Source organism: Conger conger, chromosome 1 (genome assembly GCF_963514075.1).
Source record: "Conger conger chromosome 1, fConCon1.1, whole genome shotgun sequence".
Lineage (NCBI taxonomy): Eukaryota > Metazoa > Chordata > Actinopteri > Anguilliformes > Congridae > Conger > Conger conger.
In genome coordinates, this window is record NC_083760.1 from 19,682,272 (window position 1) to 19,700,916 (window position 18,645).

At 45.6% G+C, this 18,645-nt stretch overlaps 1 protein-coding gene across 1 annotated transcript in view; it reads right to left on the reverse strand.

The window, feature by feature from the left end:
- Nucleotides 1-18,645, reverse strand: part of cep170ba (centrosomal protein 170Ba) — a 28,799-nt gene that overhangs the window by 3,536 nt on the left and 6,618 nt on the right. The window contains exons 4-16 of the mRNA XM_061250357.1: nt 18,528-18,606; nt 17,069-17,127; nt 16,784-16,922; nt 11,781-11,894; nt 9,946-10,452; nt 8,916-9,865; nt 5,899-6,090; nt 4,993-5,131; nt 2,912-4,823; nt 1,970-2,126; nt 1,490-1,528; nt 1,109-1,231; nt 876-964 (exon numbers count right to left, since the gene is read on the reverse strand). Of these exons, the coding sequence (XP_061106341.1) occupies nt 876-964; nt 1,109-1,231; nt 1,490-1,528; nt 1,970-2,126; nt 2,912-4,823; nt 4,993-5,131; nt 5,899-6,090; nt 8,916-9,865; nt 9,946-10,452; nt 11,781-11,894; nt 16,784-16,922; nt 17,069-17,127; nt 18,528-18,606 (4,499 nt within the window). The remainder of the gene's footprint in view (nt 1-875; nt 965-1,108; nt 1,232-1,489; nt 1,529-1,969; nt 2,127-2,911; nt 4,824-4,992; nt 5,132-5,898; nt 6,091-8,915; nt 9,866-9,945; nt 10,453-11,780; nt 11,895-16,783; nt 16,923-17,068; nt 17,128-18,527; nt 18,607-18,645) is intronic.

The following is an 18,645-nucleotide window of genomic DNA, read 5'->3' on the forward strand; positions in this document are numbered from 1 at the left end:
GGTCTGACATTTACTTATTTTTAATTTTATTAAATGGCCGACTTTTATCCTTATGCAGTCAATAACAAAACCAGTGGTGACGAGCATCTCATTTGCACATCCAAATATCTTCTACATTGGCTTTCTGAATAATGTCTCTTTTCAGTTTGGCTCATCATTGGACTCTGAAAGGAACAGTTTGATTTCATTTTCACTCTTTAATATAAATAACTTTGCATAATAAGCATAATTGTATACTATTTCTGGGTCCATGCCAATTTGACTGATGAGTCGGTCTGCATCTCTGAGGGTTTACAGTCCAAGTAGTAAGAGCCAATTCCGTTCATGTGGGGAAATAAGAAGTGTAATGCAATAAACTGGCAGACAGAAACATCTGTGTAGCATTCGGTGAGCGTCTTGGTCCATTGGCCAAGCCAGAAGCTCTCTGTTGCCCTCTTGCTTCAGTAAGCTTGGTAACAGCCACTAAAGGCACTGCCAAGCAGCTTCACATTAGAGAGGCCTCAGTGAGACTGAGAAAGAGGCAGCTGAGAAGGACCGTTAAACCCTAATGGCTGAACAGGGAAGCAGGCAGATAAGCAACATGAAAAGTAGTAAACACAGCAGCACAGCAAGGTCCAGTGTCTACTTTTCAATGACATTCGGAGCTGTATCACGGTGGCCTACATTTCTAACATATCATAGATTTTTTACTCAAGAAATTACTTTGATTACATGTTTGCAGAATGATTTTGGCAATTCTTGGTTTGCAGCTCAAGCTCCAAAATCTCTTATCATCACTGCTGCTGCTTGCAGCATCTACTGTAAATCATGTTTCATGGGTGTCAAGATATGCAAAGCCAGGGGGGAAAAAAAATGGAATACATTTTTTTGCTTACTTCATTTTCTCTGCAAGCTGCTCAGTGTTTTCCCGAATAGCCTGGGAAAGCTGGGAAACTGGGTTCAACATCAGATTGTCAAAGATAACCTGGCGAGAATGAAATGCATAGAAATCATCATGCTGCACCAAGATTATTCAGTCATGACCTAAATCCACTACTGGTGCTATAAAAATGTGTGCATATATAGGTTTCCTCTATGTTTCCAGTAAAACGGGATGTGAAAAGATCACCTCCTCTCTGTTCCACACGCGGCGCTTTGGGTCACACGCACTCTCTTCAGAGTCCTTGACAGCTGTTGAGCCTGGCGGAACTTTCTGGTAATTCAAACTGGCCTCTGGAATGTGCTGGACTAGCTACAAGGCAACAGACACAGCACGGCATCACAACGGCTTACTTAAATAAGTCACCAAGGCAGCACTGATTGACATTTCTGCATCGACTGTAGATATGAGAGCGATTAAATGGTTCAAGTGGAACCTGTTATGCACAACCTGTAGAGCCCTATGGCCCGTTTCTAAGAACATTAGGGCAAAACTAATGATCAATCAGTACTACAGAGGGGTGGGGGGTGAGCTGAAAACACAGAATGGGGGGAGAAATGGAGTCTGCACCTGAGATGAGTGGACGACTCGTGAGGGTGGGTTTGTGTTCTGTTCACAAGGAGAGAAAGAAAAAAAATCATAACATATGACAAATGGCTGACTTCAGTCTTGTTTCCATGTGCTGGTGATGGTAAAAAAAAAAAAAAAAGTAGCTTCAAATCTGTAAAAAGGAGAGCATGCTAAACCAAAGGGGGGGGGGGGGTAAACTTCAACTAATGCAAAATCTATCTACAGTACACTCATTGAGCACTTTATCAAGTATTTATTTTTGACGCATTGTGTGTTCAGAGATTCTCTTCCGCACAAATCTACAGTGTTACATTGTGGTTTTACTCAGTTTAAACAGAAACATTGCCGTACCACATTTACAGCAGAGAAATAAGAGCGGTCATTGAAGTTGGACATGTTTTGTTCTTGGTGGAATATATGATGTGTTGCTGTGGCCGGCTCAGGTTAGTGGGGTAGAAGGGTGCATCATGGGCATGGTACCTCTTCCCGGGCGGAGATAGTGGAGGCAGGTGTGCTGGGCACAGAGGTGGGCGAGGTCTCAATGACAGCTGTGGAGGTCTGTGCATCGCCATCCCCGGCCACATCGTGGATCTCCCGGGCAAGAATGGCTAGGTCTTTAGCAAGGTCCTGACTCAACCTGGGAATGAACGCAAATGCACACAAACACACCACATTACCACTGATATATAGGTATAAAGCAACCACGCCATCTACTGTAGTAACACTGCATATCCATTGAGCCAAAATTCTCACATCCTGTCTGGCACCTGGCACAGCTGAACAGCTGACAGAAATGGCACTCTACCCAAGCCGACATTCAAGTTTACTGAAGAATGTAATCTGCAAAGGGTCTAACACAAGCTCTAACAGGCCAGAATTTCTATAACTCACAGTGCATCCAATACCTCAAAAATTTCTGTGTACATGTATGTTGCTCTCTAATTAGTGAACCATAAAGCCGTTAAGCCATCTGGCAAACAAGACTTGCTTAAGCAGCAGCTTGTCTATGCAAAGATATACATATTAAGATGCATTTTGTTTGACTGCAGTCCAGTTAAACAAAACTATGCTGCAGCAGAAAAGGGGAAGAATATTTAGGGAAATATATATATTTTCCATAGAGTGGAGTTCATTTACAACTGTCATATGCATTCTTATGATTTGTAATTATTATTATTAGTATATATCTTCATTCACATAAAAGCTGAATAATTCTGAATGTATTTACGAAAAGTACTTTGTTTATGGGGATACAAGGTACAGAGAAATGGCCGACCAGGGTTTCCATCCCTGTACCATTCTTTTCACAAATCCAACTCCCTAGACTCAGAAAATCCACTGCATACGCAGCTGCAGTATAGTCCCATTGTGACAAGCGTATAAAAAGATAGTTCTCTAGCTGTGCCTCGGTCTGCATGCTACCTTGCGATCTCAGCACTGTGAGTGGTCCAGTTCTGGAAGGGGTCGCCTTCGTTATCATTATTATCATCCTCCGATTCACGGGAGCAGGCCTTCGACCGGGCCACCGCTGGGGCCCGGGACGTCTGAGTAGCTGCTGAGGAGTGGGAGCGTTTGTGTTTGGGGGTGCTGTGGTTGGAGTCGTACTCCTCGTCCGACGTTGATGTGTAATCGGAGCCCTTCTGCCTCCGTCGGGAGCTGGCTGTACTGCTGGCGTACTTGGCACCGTTGGAGCGGGTGCGACCCACCGGCTGCTTCAACCCGGTTCCTGAGTTCCTCCTCGCCCCCGACTTGGGCTCGGGTACGGATGCCTTCCGTACAGAGCTGCTGGACTCGGAGCTGCGGTTAGAGAATCCCGCTTTGCCTGTGGAGGACTCGGTGTCGCTGGGCGTGGTGAAGGAGCCTGTCCTCTTGCGAGGCAGAGCCAGGATGTCCAGCCGTGAGAGCTTCTTGCTGTCCACTGGGGCCTTAGCAGGGGCATTGGCATCAGAGTTCTGAGAGGTCCGGTCGGTCTCGGTGCCCTCGTTGTCGGAGGCATCGCCCAAGCGAGCCCGGCGGAGCATGGAGGCACGGGTAGCCCGAGGGGCGGAGAGGCTGTTGGAGCGGGTCAGTGCCTGGTACACTTTCTTGGAGGACTTGCTGGAGTCCTCCTTCTGCAGAGGAATGATCTTCTTGCGGGTGGTGGGCTTGGAGCTAGACTCGTGGTCAGAGGAGACCGTGTCAGGCCAGTACTGCAGGTTGGGCTCGTCGCTGAGGTCCAGAGAACCGCGGTTTCCAGCGCTGCGGCGCATCTGGTAGCGCTTGGCCAGCTCGGCCTTGGTGCCGCTGTCGGAGCCATGAGTTTGGCGCTTCTCCGACAGGCGCTCGCGGGCTGAGGTGGATGAGCTGGAGGAGGACTTCTCCTTCTGTGAGCCACTGTTAGTGGAGTGCTTCTTGGAGGCCATGTGGGGGTCATTCTTGTTGCTGACCAAGCTGACGGTGCTGGATGTGTCCACGTCCGAGTCAGCGGACAGAGAGTCCTCTATTGGCCCGGAGGAACCTTCTTGCCTCTGGTCTTGGCCTTGACCCTGGGCCTGGGCCTGGAACTTGGCCTCGAGGGCGGCTAGGGCATTCTCAGTCTCCTTGAGGAAAGATTGTGTGTCATGGTGAGAGTCACCACTGTCGAGGTCCCCAGGGTCAACGGTGGGGTGAATGGAGATGTGAGGGAGCCTGTTCACCTGGGAGTCATTGCTGGTGCAGTCTTTGGTGAAACTCTCCTGCCTCACAAATGAACTGGGGGGCTCCTTGGTGGCCGACAAGTCTTCGTCTCGGGAGTGGAGGTTGGGGGCAGAGGAGTTCTGCTTGACCGGTTTTCGAGACTCGTGGTTGCTCAGGCGTCTGGTGAGAACGGTTGTCGAGGATGTTTTGGGGGGGATGCTCCGCTGTCTCTCTGCCTGGGACAGAACCGGGCTGTGTGCTTGCGGAGATATGGAGGGGGTTTCGTCAGACCCAATGTAAAAGGAGGTGGGTTTGGTGACTACTCCACCCGTCACCTCAGCTCTGCGCTCAGCCTGCCCCACACAGAGCTTCCTGCCCCGCTCCACAATGGAGCCATCGTCTGATTTGCTGGCGTCACTCAGGCTGTCAGGATCCAGGTCGTCCTGCACGCTCAGTCTCTGAACACTCTCATGTTGGCGGGGGGTTCCCGATGCCTTCTCGGGGACCTCGTATCCTGTGTAGGGGTCATGTCGGATGAGGATGGTGGGAGTGGTACATTCAGTCTTGTCGGTTGGTGGCACCTGGGGAAGAAGCCGTCTGGTTCTAGAACCCTGGCTCCCCTCTGACTCTGTGCTCTCCAAGTTTCGGTTCAGCACTGCCTGATGGGCAATTGCCCTATCTGCACAGAGAAGCAAGAACGAGAAGCATGACTGATCATTCTCATCATGATTACATTTTACATTTTAGTCATTTAGCAGATACTTTTAATCCAAAGTGACTTACAAGTGCAAGTGACTTAAAAACAAAGGTGCCATTTCCTCAGTCAGTGTAACCCTCCCTTGGCTCACCTCTATTACACAGCTTCTGCTGTGGTCGGGTGTCAAAGAGCCCAGCTTCAGGCCCTGAATCACCGTAGCCATCTGCCAGACTGGTCCACCGGGAGACCCACTTGGGGCCACCCTGAGGCCCAGGACCAACTGGCTGCACCTACAGTGGAGATCAAACCACTCTTACAGAAAAATCAACCACAGACATATACAACCCCACAATATACAACACTGATGGCGATGATTTTGAATGTGAATAATTTCACAAAGCCTGCTAGATGCCCAATACCCAAATGCTTTTTTCATACAGAAATTTTCAAGTCTCTAATAGTTTCAATTTCAGAATTGTTAGCGCCCAGTCTTCGAACCAATTCAAATGTCATCTCAACATTTTGTGAAATTATATTTAATAATTTATAGCAGTATTCTGTAGCAAAAATGCTGATATTAGAGGTTGGAATACTTGATATTTTCATTTCGATAAACACATGAGAATGTCATGAGAATGCATTTTTTATGCAATGTCAGGAACAAACGATTCTGTGGGTACTCACAGTCAACAACCAAATAAACAAGATAAATAAATATTCCAACCTCTAGACACCGTCGTTTTTGTGATTTGAGTCTCTACAAGCAGCTCGACCATTTCACCACAGTATAGAGAACCCAGAACCAGAGAAGGAGGAGGACAGCACAAGTCAAGCCCAACAACAACACAATATGGCCAGGAAAGGATGAAAGAACAATGGAGAAACACAATGTCAAATCAACAGTGAGCAGAGCATGCAGAATTGTGCTTCTGTTCTGCATATGACTGCCTGATTAACTGATTGGCTCATTTGATTGATTGGTTGATTGATGCGGTGGAGCTGAGCCCAGTGTGCGTCAATGAGGGTGAAAACACACTAGGCCCAGGTTGCTTGTTACCTGCACTGGACCGGTGGGGGTGCCACTAAGGGCAACGGGGTTAAAGCCCTGCACTGGAGCTGCCTTTAGATCCACAGAACTACCCTTGCTAATCCAAAGGCTAGCCTGCTCATCACTGTCATCGTTAATTACGGGCCTATATGGTGCCGCAGTCCCGCCGGTGTACTCGGGGGACTCGAGAACACCAAACACCTGTCAGAAACAAAGCATGTGTGAGTAGACGAGGCAGCGTCAACAAGTGGGCCATGGTGTGCAGCAAGAATGGCTAATCCCTGCATCCATTAAGTGGTTCTGGTGCTACCAACTAACATGCCTCTTAGGAGGGCTGTTTCAACCAGTTCATATTAGGAGTTCTTGTTTGAGAATCTGTAACAGGGACTCAGACCACCATCACATTTTGCAGCACTTTGTGCTGACTGTTCAGTTTAAACAATGTAAAAAAATGTTTTTGTGTCTTACACAATATTCAACTTCACTTGATTTTCACAAGATTCCTTAAGATGAGAAAGAACAAACTGGCGCGCTTGCTTAAATCCATTGCACAGGACAAAGTTGTGAGGTTGCATTGGGCTCTGATGTAGTCAAAAAGGGTACAGTAGAAGGCGCACAGAGAACATGGCAAACAGAAGCCCTTTCTTAGCCTGCTATAGCCAAACAGAATGCACTGGCATGGCTAATGGTACTATTGCCGCTTACAAAATGTTAACTGGAGTGTGTAAATAAAGAATTACATACGGTGTGAATTAAAGAAAATGACTGTAGGTAGCATAAGCTAGATGGTGATCTCACAATTTCAGTAGTTTAATTAGTTAAGCTTTGTGGTGACCAGGTCTTCATAGTATAAAATAATTCAAAGCACAGAGATATGACAATCATGGCAAGGATTTTAGGCACAAGTTGCGTGGTGCTTTAGGATGAGTGTCTATATCTTTTAGCTCGTAATTAAGATTCCAAAATAGCCCACTGCATGCTTTCGATCACAGCACAACATGGTCATTCTGTCTTTTGCAGGCAGAGGGCAGTGTCTTTAACTCTACAAGTCAGAACATGTTGACAGCTGACAATTTGTTGACTGCTGAAGTTGAGTTTTTCCTACAGCGAACATTAGCGTGAGCTCATTGTAATACTCTGTACTAATAAATGCGTACTCAAAACATTTTTGATTACATCAAGTTGTCACAAAACGTTAATATGAATACTGACAGGACAGAACACTTATAAAACAGCACTTTTCAATCAGAATGAAATGTCACACAAATAAAAGACAGGAGCAGGAGCTAGTAATTTCACAAAGACCAGTAGCAAGATGCTCAAGCCCTGGTAGCCCAAACTGCTAACACACTCCTCCCCTCTGTCGTACTCATTATTGCTCCAAACAATGTTTCGGCCTTTTGAGAAACACCCTTTCAAGGAGTTGCTCTGCCCTTGAAGCCAGTGGTATCTGCGATTCAGACGCTCGGCTACGGAGTTTGACTGACGGCTCACCGCAAGCTGCAGCGGTTAGCCTAGCCTGGGTACCACAGGGGAAAGGGAGGGGCCTAGCATGCTGAACAGTCACGGAGGGGCACAACCTATTCATGCACCAGAGACGACAGAAAGCGTAACAGAGTGCTTGGTAATGTCATTGAGAGAGAACGCATACACTCTCAATGACATCACAGCCAAAAATAATACCATATAGTAGGATGTTTGTGGTATGCGGTCTGTGTCGCACTGGGATTTTAAAAGGAGAAGCGACTGAATTGGAGTCACAGCTCTTCAGCACCACCTGACCTCCATATCTTTCCAGCACATTTATGAAAGTCACATGGGCCATGTTTGCACTGTCAAAGCTGATAAGACCGTAGCACAGCTAGGTTAAAAAAAGGCTGACCCATTTTTTCCAGCTTAAATTGTCAGCAATCTTGGAGTGACACAAGGATTGGAAGATGGTGTAGCAAGTGACTGCATTACAGCCATGTTAAAATGGCAGCCACTGTAAACCTCTTTGAGGAAACTTATTTAAAAGAATGAAATTGCTGCATGTTAAATATATACATGTATGCAGGTACATTCTATTTCTATTTACAACTTATGTCTATATAGACAGGTTGATTAAGACAACTTCCAAAGCCAATTAATGAAAATCACTAAATTCAACCACCGAAAATGCAAATAAATCTAAATGGACAGTAAATTAGCCTGCAATCAATATGTATTACATATCATTATGATAAGGTCAATGAAATTAACCAGTCACACTTTACAATAAGGTTCATGAATTGGCATTAACTAATGTAGTTGCTAACATGAATTAATGATGGACAAATAAATTAAGCATGAGATTAACTTTTCATTACTTAATGCATTTTTTAACACTAACTATACTATTTGTACATTAATATTTATACATTAGCAAACGATAGTAAGTTAACCATCAACAAATACATTGACTGATGTTTTCATTGCAATATGTATTGGCAATAACTAATGTAGTTGTTAACATTCATTAATGATGTACAAAATACATTAACAGAGCTGGACAGATGAACTTCTCAATAGTACATTAGCTCATGCCGATTCATGGAACATTATTGTGTGACCAATTAACCATTCCACTAAAATAAGCCACTAAAAGATAAAGCTGCAAATAAAATTTTAATAAACACACAGGTACATTAACAAGCAACCAATATTCACAGCATAAACTGAGCTGAGAGCTGACAAGACAAAAACAGTAATTGAACACCTGATACTGATGACAGGTGAAACCTCCAATAAGTAAGTAGCATGTGACAACAGGACCATTGTTTATACTCTCGCCATATTAACTGCAAACAGAGCTGTTCTGGCCCAACCTGTTTTATCCCAACTTTTTTTTATTCCATTTCCCAGACAATATCCCTAATTTCTGTAATACTTTTACTACATATTAAAAGATGTAAAGATGTAAAAGCTGGCCTGGTGAACAATAACTCCATGTATATTTATATGTTATTTAATGCCAAATTCTGCTGAAAAGGGGAAGGTATGCTCACCTGGTCGATCATGGTGCGGGCCTCTTCCACCTCCTTGTCCTGCGACTCAGTTTCTATGGTGTAGGTGCCCGCATCACTCAAGCTGTCCTCCTCTTCATTCTTCAAGGTCTTGGAGGTCTTGAGCTCCATGCTAAGGAGGCCCAGAGACAGGGGGGAGGTCATGAGGGGCACGGGCAATTTGGCAGGGGAGGCGGGCTGAGTAGGAGTAGAGGGTGCGGGGGGCGAGTGGGCAGGGCCAGGCAGGTGGAAGCGGGAGGGGGTCTGCACCATCGTCGGTGGGGACGTCTTCTCACTGATGGGGGAGACGCCGCGTTTCGAGTCCCTCAGGAACTCGGCCACAAACTCCTCGGCCAGCTTGGACTTTTTGCCCACGCTACCGAAGGGTCTGATGGTGATGGCAGAGGGGGAGCGGGAGGAGTAGAGGGAGGCAGAGGAGGCGCTGGTGCGGAGCCGGTCGTCGGTCTTCTCCCGTTTCAGCATGGTGGTCTTTTGGGTGCTGCTGGGGCCCTGGCCCTTCAGTGGGAGGATGAACTGCTGCGTGGGTGGGGTGTGACCCAGAGAGGCCGCCCCCTTCTCCCCGGGTGGGGCCACGCTCCTCCGCTTCTCCAGCTTGGCCTTGAGGGTGGAATAGGATTCGGCGTTGGCGGAGTTCTGGGTGAAGGACTGCGACCGCTTCTTGCGCGGGTTGTCGTCAAAAAACTCGATGACGAAAGCCTGCTGGGGGTCGGGCTTGCCCTGGACCTGTTGGGGTGAGGTGGCCCGGGGTGGAGAGCGGGAAGGTGGCTCTTTGTGAGCTGGGGTGTAAGGAGGTTTCTGTGATTTGGTTGCATTTGTTGATTTCACCGGTGGAGGGCTCTGCTCCTGTGGCGTGGTTGGCTGAAGCTTGCTCCGTTTGCCTTTCAGGGTGGGTTCCTCAAAGTCACTCAGGGTCCCATCGTCATGGTGGTGTCCTACAGAGAGACAGAGGGATTAAGATGGATATTCAACAATACAGGCCAATAAGCAACTTAAGAGTCTTAAGAGCCGTCACCTTTGAGAGTCTTTATGTGCAGAGGCAAGTCACTCTTTGTGCTGTAGACATCCTCGCATGGGGTCTTCTTCTTCATCATGCTGATGTCGCTGTGGGCCAGCCAATCGGCCACCTTACTCTCCGCTGACATCACCTCAGTGGGCGTGGCAGCCAGTTCTTTGACTGGCGGTTTCCGCTGCCGATAGGAGAACTTGGTGACGTGGTCCTTGATCTTGATCTTCCCCGGCGTACAGTCATCAAACTCAATGGTGAATGAGGCGTGGCTCTGCACCACGGGGGGTGTGGGCGTGGTGGGGGCGGGCTGGGGCAGGGTGTCCGTGTCCTTGGTGGGGATCTCATGGACCTCGGTCTCCGGGGGCTTGGGGTGCAGCTGGAACTCCTTAGTGGGGATCTCAAAGTAGCTGGGCTCCCGTCGGTACGAGTAGATGGACTTGCCCTGGGAGTCTTGGTAGTCAGTAAGGGAACCGTTCATCTCGGTTTCATGTTTGGAGCCATCCTTCAGGTTCTCTGTAGGCAAACCCGAAATATGACCTTAATACAAGCTGACCTCCACATTTCAAGAGGATGCAAGCACTGCTGCCAACAACCAAGTCACTGGGCGGGTGCTAGACTAGACCCAGGGTAGAGATAAAAGGTAAGGGTTTTACCAAAACAGTTATGTACCCACTTTGGTTAACAAGTTTATGTTTCTACAGTCAACCTACCTTGTATGAATACAGGTTAATAAATGAATGTTGTGAACCAAATTGACAAGATTCATTAGGAATGAGACACAAAATTCAAATATCCACAACATGCCTACTATCTGAAGAGCTCAGTGTCCTCGGACATTTTTATCTGGCAGCGTAAGTGATGTTTAATGTTGATAGAGCAGTGAAAGTAAAAGTATGCATTCAATTACAGTGAGTAAAGTAAGGTTCGCACTGCCATGCAGAGGCCAAGTGCATTTGCGTTTACACTGCATCCATACCGATTATAGTACTCTCACGTTATCATGGTAGGAGATGTGAGCCATTCCATTTGTCATTCATGCAACAATCTTCTCAAATGGTATTACCAGTGTAATTCAAAACTGCACTTCATAGCATAAGCCGAATCATGTTGGCTCAAAATAATTGAGTGTACTTTGCTTGTAATGGTATAAAGTTTTCATAATTAAATTCAGGTAGGTAAAAGTAGGTATACATTTCCAGTGCAGAACAATAAGACCTCTTACAACAGAAGACATACTAAACTGAAACTGAATGTACGAAAACTGATGTGGTAACACAAACAAGGTTGCTTTAGTCCTTGAACTCACGCACACGCACAGAAACAAAACAAAGCCTGATGCTGTGACAAATGGAATTAAAGAAAGGACGATTCAGTAACTCTGTTTACTAAGGAAAATCATTTCGAACTAATCTGCTTCACCCTGAGCAGTATGAGGAAAAACAATGACCCTTTCCCCTTGGTTTAGGGATTAATCCATCACGAGGCTCTTCTGCAGCGCCTGTTTTAAAGCACCATGCAGTGCCAGCTTCTCATCCCCAGAGATGAGTACCTGGATGTGGCAGGGGTGTGAAATTACTGGCACCCAGCATTGAGGCATGGGCCTTTATTATTATTATTATTATTATTATTATTAATCATTTATTTTAATAGGTGGTCACATTGAGATAGGAATCTCTTTTTCAAGTGAGACCTATATACATAGGTAAGAAATATAGAATGGGAGGGTCTGGAGTGGGAGCTTTAATAGTCGACAGAAGCATGGAGGGGGATGAAAATGTGCTTCAGGAGTGGACCTTCTGCCTGACTGACACATGAGCTCGTTCTCGCTGGCGGCGACTGACCGGAGAGGCTCTCGTCGGGCCTGCGTCCATCTGGCTGCCCCTTGTTCCCGGCGTCGTCCTCCCCCCACCACGAGGGCTGTCCGTATAGGGGAGTGGGTTGGGAGATGGGGGCCTCTGTGTATATAAACACACACACATGAACGCGTATGCACACACACACACGCGCACACAAAAGGGTAATCTGTGAAAGACTGCATGAACTCCACACCGCAGCAAATAAGCTCCAGTGGTCACGTGACTGTGACCTCCGCAGTGTTTATCTCACAATAACACACAACGCTGGACTTTCCACAGATCCTGAAACCCTGCCAAACTCTGCCATTTTTATTAATATTGATCTAAATTCAGGTCTCATTCAGTCCTGAATAAATAAAAACAACGCAACATAACTTTTGAGGACTTTGCCACAAGGAAAAACTGTGAAAAAAACTCCTATACTAGAAACTGCGACAACCATGGTGATGAATGCAGTTTTTCCACAAAAAGCTTTTAAAAAGGGCATCACAGGAGAGGGACACTGTCCCAGGAGGAGGGTGGTGAATAAAGCACATCATCGTAAACAGGGCAGAGTGGGGCGGGGCAGAGCAAGGGCAAGGCCTAAAAAAAATCCCTGTGGCATTATTCACGGATTATCATACCGTTTCTCACATCACAGAGAACCGAGCATCTGTCCAGAGCCTGGGCGTACTGACAGAGAGACCACAGTCACATTCAGAACCACTCCCTCCCTCGACTCCACAGTCTCAAATCAAGGCTCAGTGTTACTGCGCCCTTAACAAGAGACCAGCACTGCTATAGGAGCAAGGAGCCCAGTGTTATTTCCACCTGTCTGAGCACTGACCAGAGATCAGCGCTGCTACAGGAGCCAAGAGCTCAGTGTTATTTCCGCCTGTCTGGGCACTGACCAGAGATCAGTGCTGCTACAGAAGCAAGGAGCTCAGTGTTATTTCCACCTGTCTGAGCACTGACCAGAAATCAGCGCTGCCACAGGAGCCAAGAGCTTACTGTTATTTCCGCCTGTCTTGGCACTGACCAGAGATCAGCGCTGCTACAGGAGCAAGGAGCTCAGTGTTATTTCCGCCTGTCTGGGCACTGACCAGAGATCAGCGCTGCTACAGGAGCCAAGAGCTTACTGTTATTTCCACCTGTCTGGGCACTGACCAGAGATCAGCGCTGCTCCAGGAATAGGGAGTGGTTCGGAATACAACTGACTATTTTTTGGAGTTGGTTGGGCGGTGTGAAATTCAAACAGACATGACAGAACTAAATCAAACAGCGATAATCTTACAGGTGACACAGGAAAAATAATGTGCTGTGCTTACAGTCACCAGACAAATATTTACTTGCATCTGACAATCAGAAGAAAACAAAATTTGTCCAGAAGGAAGCCATCTCTGCGGCAATACGGCTTCAAAATTCATAGCACAAATACATTTCCTCATCTATATCTCTGCATCATCAAAATAATATCTAGAAGAATTCCAGGCTGTTGGCAACAAGTAAGCTGACCTCAGCACTGGTTTGAATACAGACCAGTTTCATTTCTGCAGGCTGACTTAGATATAGCACTAAAAACATTTCAGTGGTGTTGGGAAAGCAGATTCCAGAGAAAGGCTCATTTTTCTAATAATGCCCAGCAGCTGGCCGGCTGGCTCTGGGTGGCGAGGACCGCCTGAGGATTATCTGACGTCAGTCAGGCTCAGCCGTGGGCGTCCCAGCGAGCACAGGGCAAAATGAAGCAGGGCGTTGGGGCTCTGCCGCACTGTTGCCATGGAGACCTGATGCAACAGCAACAATCAGTCACAGGATAAGGCAGATAGGAAGACAGGAATTGGCTGGAAACTATGCGGAGGGACTACTGAAGAAAAAAGGCAAGCTGACAGCAGTGGAGCTGAAAGAAAGACAGGGTATTAATGCCAGTATGATGAGCCAATGTTGATGGTTTGACAGAGAAAAATCCAGGGCTTTCCATCCAAGAAAAATGAAAAGGTTTGCATAGCCAAGAAGAGGCACAGGAAATTGTAAATTATTCTTGCAAAGAAAATCTCTTTGTTTTTCAAAATGTTGACCCATTACAGGAATTACATAGTTCTGTTTCCAAAACGAATTCCACCACAATGTTCACAACAGACAATATTTCAATTATTGACAGCAAGAATGTTCGATGGTACTCTTATGAAAAACAGCACTTAAATGGGATAGATTATTACATAAGCTTAAGGATGGAAAACCCATACAGGGATTGTGCATGGCTGTAATATACTGAACAGCAAAGGTCATTATGCACAACAGAATATGTGAGTTTTAAGCTATAAATAGGCTTAGGCAGAGCTGGTGCATCTGCAGCGAGTCCCAACCAGTCTCTTTCCAGAGTGTGTCTGTGCTGGAAATGCTGAGTCGCCCTCCTGCAGCAGGCCCACAGTGGGGCCACAGGCATGGGACCAGCCATCTGGCTGCGGCACACAGCAGACTGCCTTCTGGGAACAGCCATCACTAGGCCTGTCTGAGTCACCCCGAAGGAGGACTGAGTCATACCGAACCACACAATCACATTACAGCACTAGTTTTAGCCATAACGGTACAGATCACAGTGATTTTCCTTCATTTCTTTAGATCACTGGTGTCCAATAACAGAGTGGGGTGACTCAGACGTTGAGCAGGACACTTTTACTTTTACCGTGTGTTGCATTAAATCAGTGTAAAAAGAGACTGATTTATCAATCAGAAATAAACCGGCTTACCGGAACCGGAACCTTACATTTGCCTCCAAAATCTTTTTTTTAATTTTTTTTTTTAATAAAGCTATGGTGGCTGTGTCATCCTGTACCAAATGACTGTCCTCTGTCATTGTGCCAACCTCCTACACTAGGGGTGGGCGGTACTGGAGGGGCAGTGTGTATGCAGGTTTTTGTCTCCACCAATTACCCTGCCTGAATGAGCTAATTGGCTGTATACACAAACACTGATCAACATGTAGATTTTAAAAACATTTACCAAAGGGAAACAAGAACAGTCTTTGAGTGTCATGCATACAGTTATCAAGAAATGTACCAAAAAAAGTTAGTTTGGCGTAAATTAGTAATTAGTTATAAGTAGTTAAGGCCGGAACCAGAAACCGATATGGTCCTTGTTGCACACCTCTACCCCGCACGTTTCTTTCAAACCCTGAGAACAATAACCTTTTCTGTTTTCAATAATCATGACAGGCTGACAATGTTCCAGCAACTGAAGATCAGTTAAGTAGAAAGAAAATCGTATACATGGGAATGATGATGATACCAACATTTTAAAGCCTGGCCCGACCATATCCTAATATGCACAATATCCATCCATTAGGTTAGCATTAGGTTAAACCGGAATATCAGGTATGACCTAATCCACAGCCTCGGCAGCAAAGATTTTATTGGATAGGAGCCTCTGGCACCACACAGTAATTCCATTAAATTAATTTAATGTTTTTCTTATTCAAAGCAGGAGTGCAACAGAACAAAGGTGCATCTACCAAAGTAATGTGAGCAGTAGTATCAGACCTGGCCAACGACATTCCAAACCAGCATGTGTATGTGCAACTAATCACTAAAGCATTAAATGAGTTAACTATGGCAAACGGGAACGTATAATACAATTGAGGAGGCTGATATTGATATGCCATTTCTTGTCGATTGAGAAGGCAGTGATGACATTTTGAAGCCATTAGCCTGGCAGGCTCCAGAAACTGCAAGCAACAGCATGCTCAACGAAGTGCAGGTGGGAGATTTCACGACCTATAAGCTGTGTGATAGCCCGCCCCTTCCCAAGTAACCTGATCTCAGATGAGAGCTTGGATAATCTATAGAGAGGATCAGCTGGGTTTCAGGGATTTACTCACTCTACTCGTGCAACCACGCTTGGATAACACAGAATAGAATACACTTGGCTGATGTACAAACAGCACAGCTACATACCGTTGCAGAACGAAGATACTAATCAAGTATGATGAAGTGTTCTAGTACTGTAGGCTAAGTGAGAGTGAACTCTTTCCCCTACCTATGTATATAGAAATGAGGTAATAACTGTTTATACTCTGCTGCCAAGGAACCGCTAGACAACTGAAAGGACACTGTTGCCATACCAGACCACAGTTAACAACAGACAAAGAGAGGTGATAAATAAAGACTATTATAGCCCAGTGCAAATGTTGGCAGTGCAGTTTCAGAGCTGTGCAGCTGGGCAGAGCCAGTTAGCTTCATGCCCAAACTCAAGGGCCCAACGGCTGCACTAACACTACACTGGGGCTTGAACCTCCAATCCTCCAGGTCCCAGTCAAGCACCTTAGCCACTAGGTTATGGGCTGTCCAGTATCTTATAAAAACTGCACACATAAGCAGACAGCTACATTGATCCATCTCTGACAGGGTCCTGCTCTCATGCTAAAGGGCTTCATAAAAACGGATTAACGTTTCTTTATGAAGAAAACAAAGTCAGGCCTCATTACGCACTTGCAAGCTGTACTGGGAGATAGCTTGTACCGTCTGCTCAGTGTATAGTTCACTGTGAACAGTTTTTCAAGCAGATCCATTGAGAATTCAGATATATTTGCAGTGTTTTACTATGCCGAAGGCACAAAGGCCTCTTTCATTGGAGCCAGACAGCAGTTTCTTGCACTGTACCCCGACGCTGTAAATTTCACCAGTTTGCTGAAGCGAAGGCATACGATACCCATACGGCCAGCTTCCTGTTCGGCTTACAATACCGGGGAGACAAAGCCACTGCCAGTCTTGACGTTCCCAGGCCATATGGTGCCCACAGCCAAGAGGGCATAAACCAAGGCCGAGAAACCAAAAACCACTCCGGGGGATCTCTACTGCTAAAAAGGCAAGCTGCAGAGAGGTCTATAAGAACAGGCAAAGCCCATGATTCAAAGGGAAAACTACACTATTATACGGAGAGCAAAAGGACACTAGAACACAAATGTACAATAGGATATAGGTGACTGTAGGTGAGAGCTCAGAGATGTAGCCTACCAGGCTGGGCCTTGCGCTCCACTTTCTCCACTTTGGATCGAGGGGAGTCCCCACTTCCACCCTTCTCGTGTGATCGGTCCCGTCTCTTCCCCTCCGACGCCTTCAATCCCATCTGGAGTTGGCTGGTGTACTTCTCATGCTACAAGAGCAGCAAAGAAAGTGGTCAAATACTTCTACAGATACCGCTGACACTGATCGACCAAGATTTCCCCACAGCAATGTCAAGAACAAACACGCAATGGGAAAACACACAAGAGCGGACACACACATTGGAGGACCCCTTACTTTGAGTGCCTCTTCTGGAACTTTGTGTTGACTCCTCTCCAGAGTGTACACGTGAGAATGTGAGAACTGAGTTAAGGAACCATGAAGGTATGGGCCAATTCAGGTAGGCTACACCTCTCCACAGACAGTTAGCATCTGCTATAAAGGATAACTAAGGGATAAAACCCTATGAACCCGTCAGTTATGAGGAAATAATTTCCCGACATGGAGGGCCGTTTACACTGAAGGGCAATCATTTCCTCATAACTGATTCGATCACAGGGTATTATCCCGCTTATACCATGGCTAACTTGCCAAAGTACTGTAGTTATGGAAAAAAAAAAAATTATTTTAGAAACTTATGAATTGAAACGCAATGGGAACGGGAGAAAAAATAGTCCCTGCTGCTGAGAAAAATAAAATATCCACACAGCCTAAAATTGCCTGCAACTAAAAGCCAACTGCATCATCACTGAAGAAAAATTCACAAGCTTACCATTGCCAGAAATAATATGTTAAGCTATTAAGCTAATGTTAGCTCGCAAAATAATAGTAAGTCATTTCTAGTAATTTGATGCTGAATTCCAGACTTCAGTGTCATGCAACTGAATGAAGCCTATCCCATTTCGAACTGAAGCATAGAAAGACTGTCAAAATCAGCTGGCATGTCTCGTTCTTGCAGCCAGTCCCAGAAAACAACAGATAAAATTATTACAAACTTCACGCTTTATGTAGTTTACAGAGAATATCAGAGAATACTGAATAACATTATATTTTAGCATCTCGGGGCGTTCCATGTCAAAGTATATTCCTCTACGCTTGCAGCTTTGTCCGTTGTTTTACAGAGTGAATCACAGACAAAATTCTATACACCAGTTTGATATGTTCTTTTTAGCAAGGTTATACAAAAATAATGCACACCCACGTGACACGTTTTGGAAAAGAAGGGGAAATCTATTCGTCTATTTTCTTCAAAAATGTACTGTATTTGTCGATTTTGGAATAAGCCAATTCAATCCCATGAATCACAACAGTGGAGGCCTCAGGGCACCGAACTCGCGCTCAGCCCTCAGTCATAAACACGTAAATGGGAGATGGAGGATGAAATATGCGTTCTCTGGTCTACCAGCAACAGACCAAAATTAATTAGCTGGGTCCTGGAAAGGCAAGCCAACCAACAAGAAAGCTGATTTGCCCCAGGAAATTTAGTTATGGATTTTAGCTAAAGGGTTTGTGAGCAACAAAGGTATTTGGTTCAGTGGGCAGAGCAATCTAAAGCCCACAAGCTTCAGCCACAAGAGATTAACATTTTTGCAAGAGATTTAGAACCTGGTTTAAAAATCCTGAAGGACAAAACATTCCCAATCAAAAGGATTTTGTAACATTTCAGCAAAAAAAAAAAAAAGGAACAAAAAGTGCATTTCTCATACGATTTGTATACAGCTACTGTTTACGGCAATAAACCACGATAAAAGGATATCATATCCAAAGCGAATGACATCAGAAAGCTTGAGCGTTATGTAGGTCTGGTCAGGGATTCTTAGATCATTCACAAACGTCTACAGAGAGAAAGAATAGAACATCTGTTAATTGGAGGT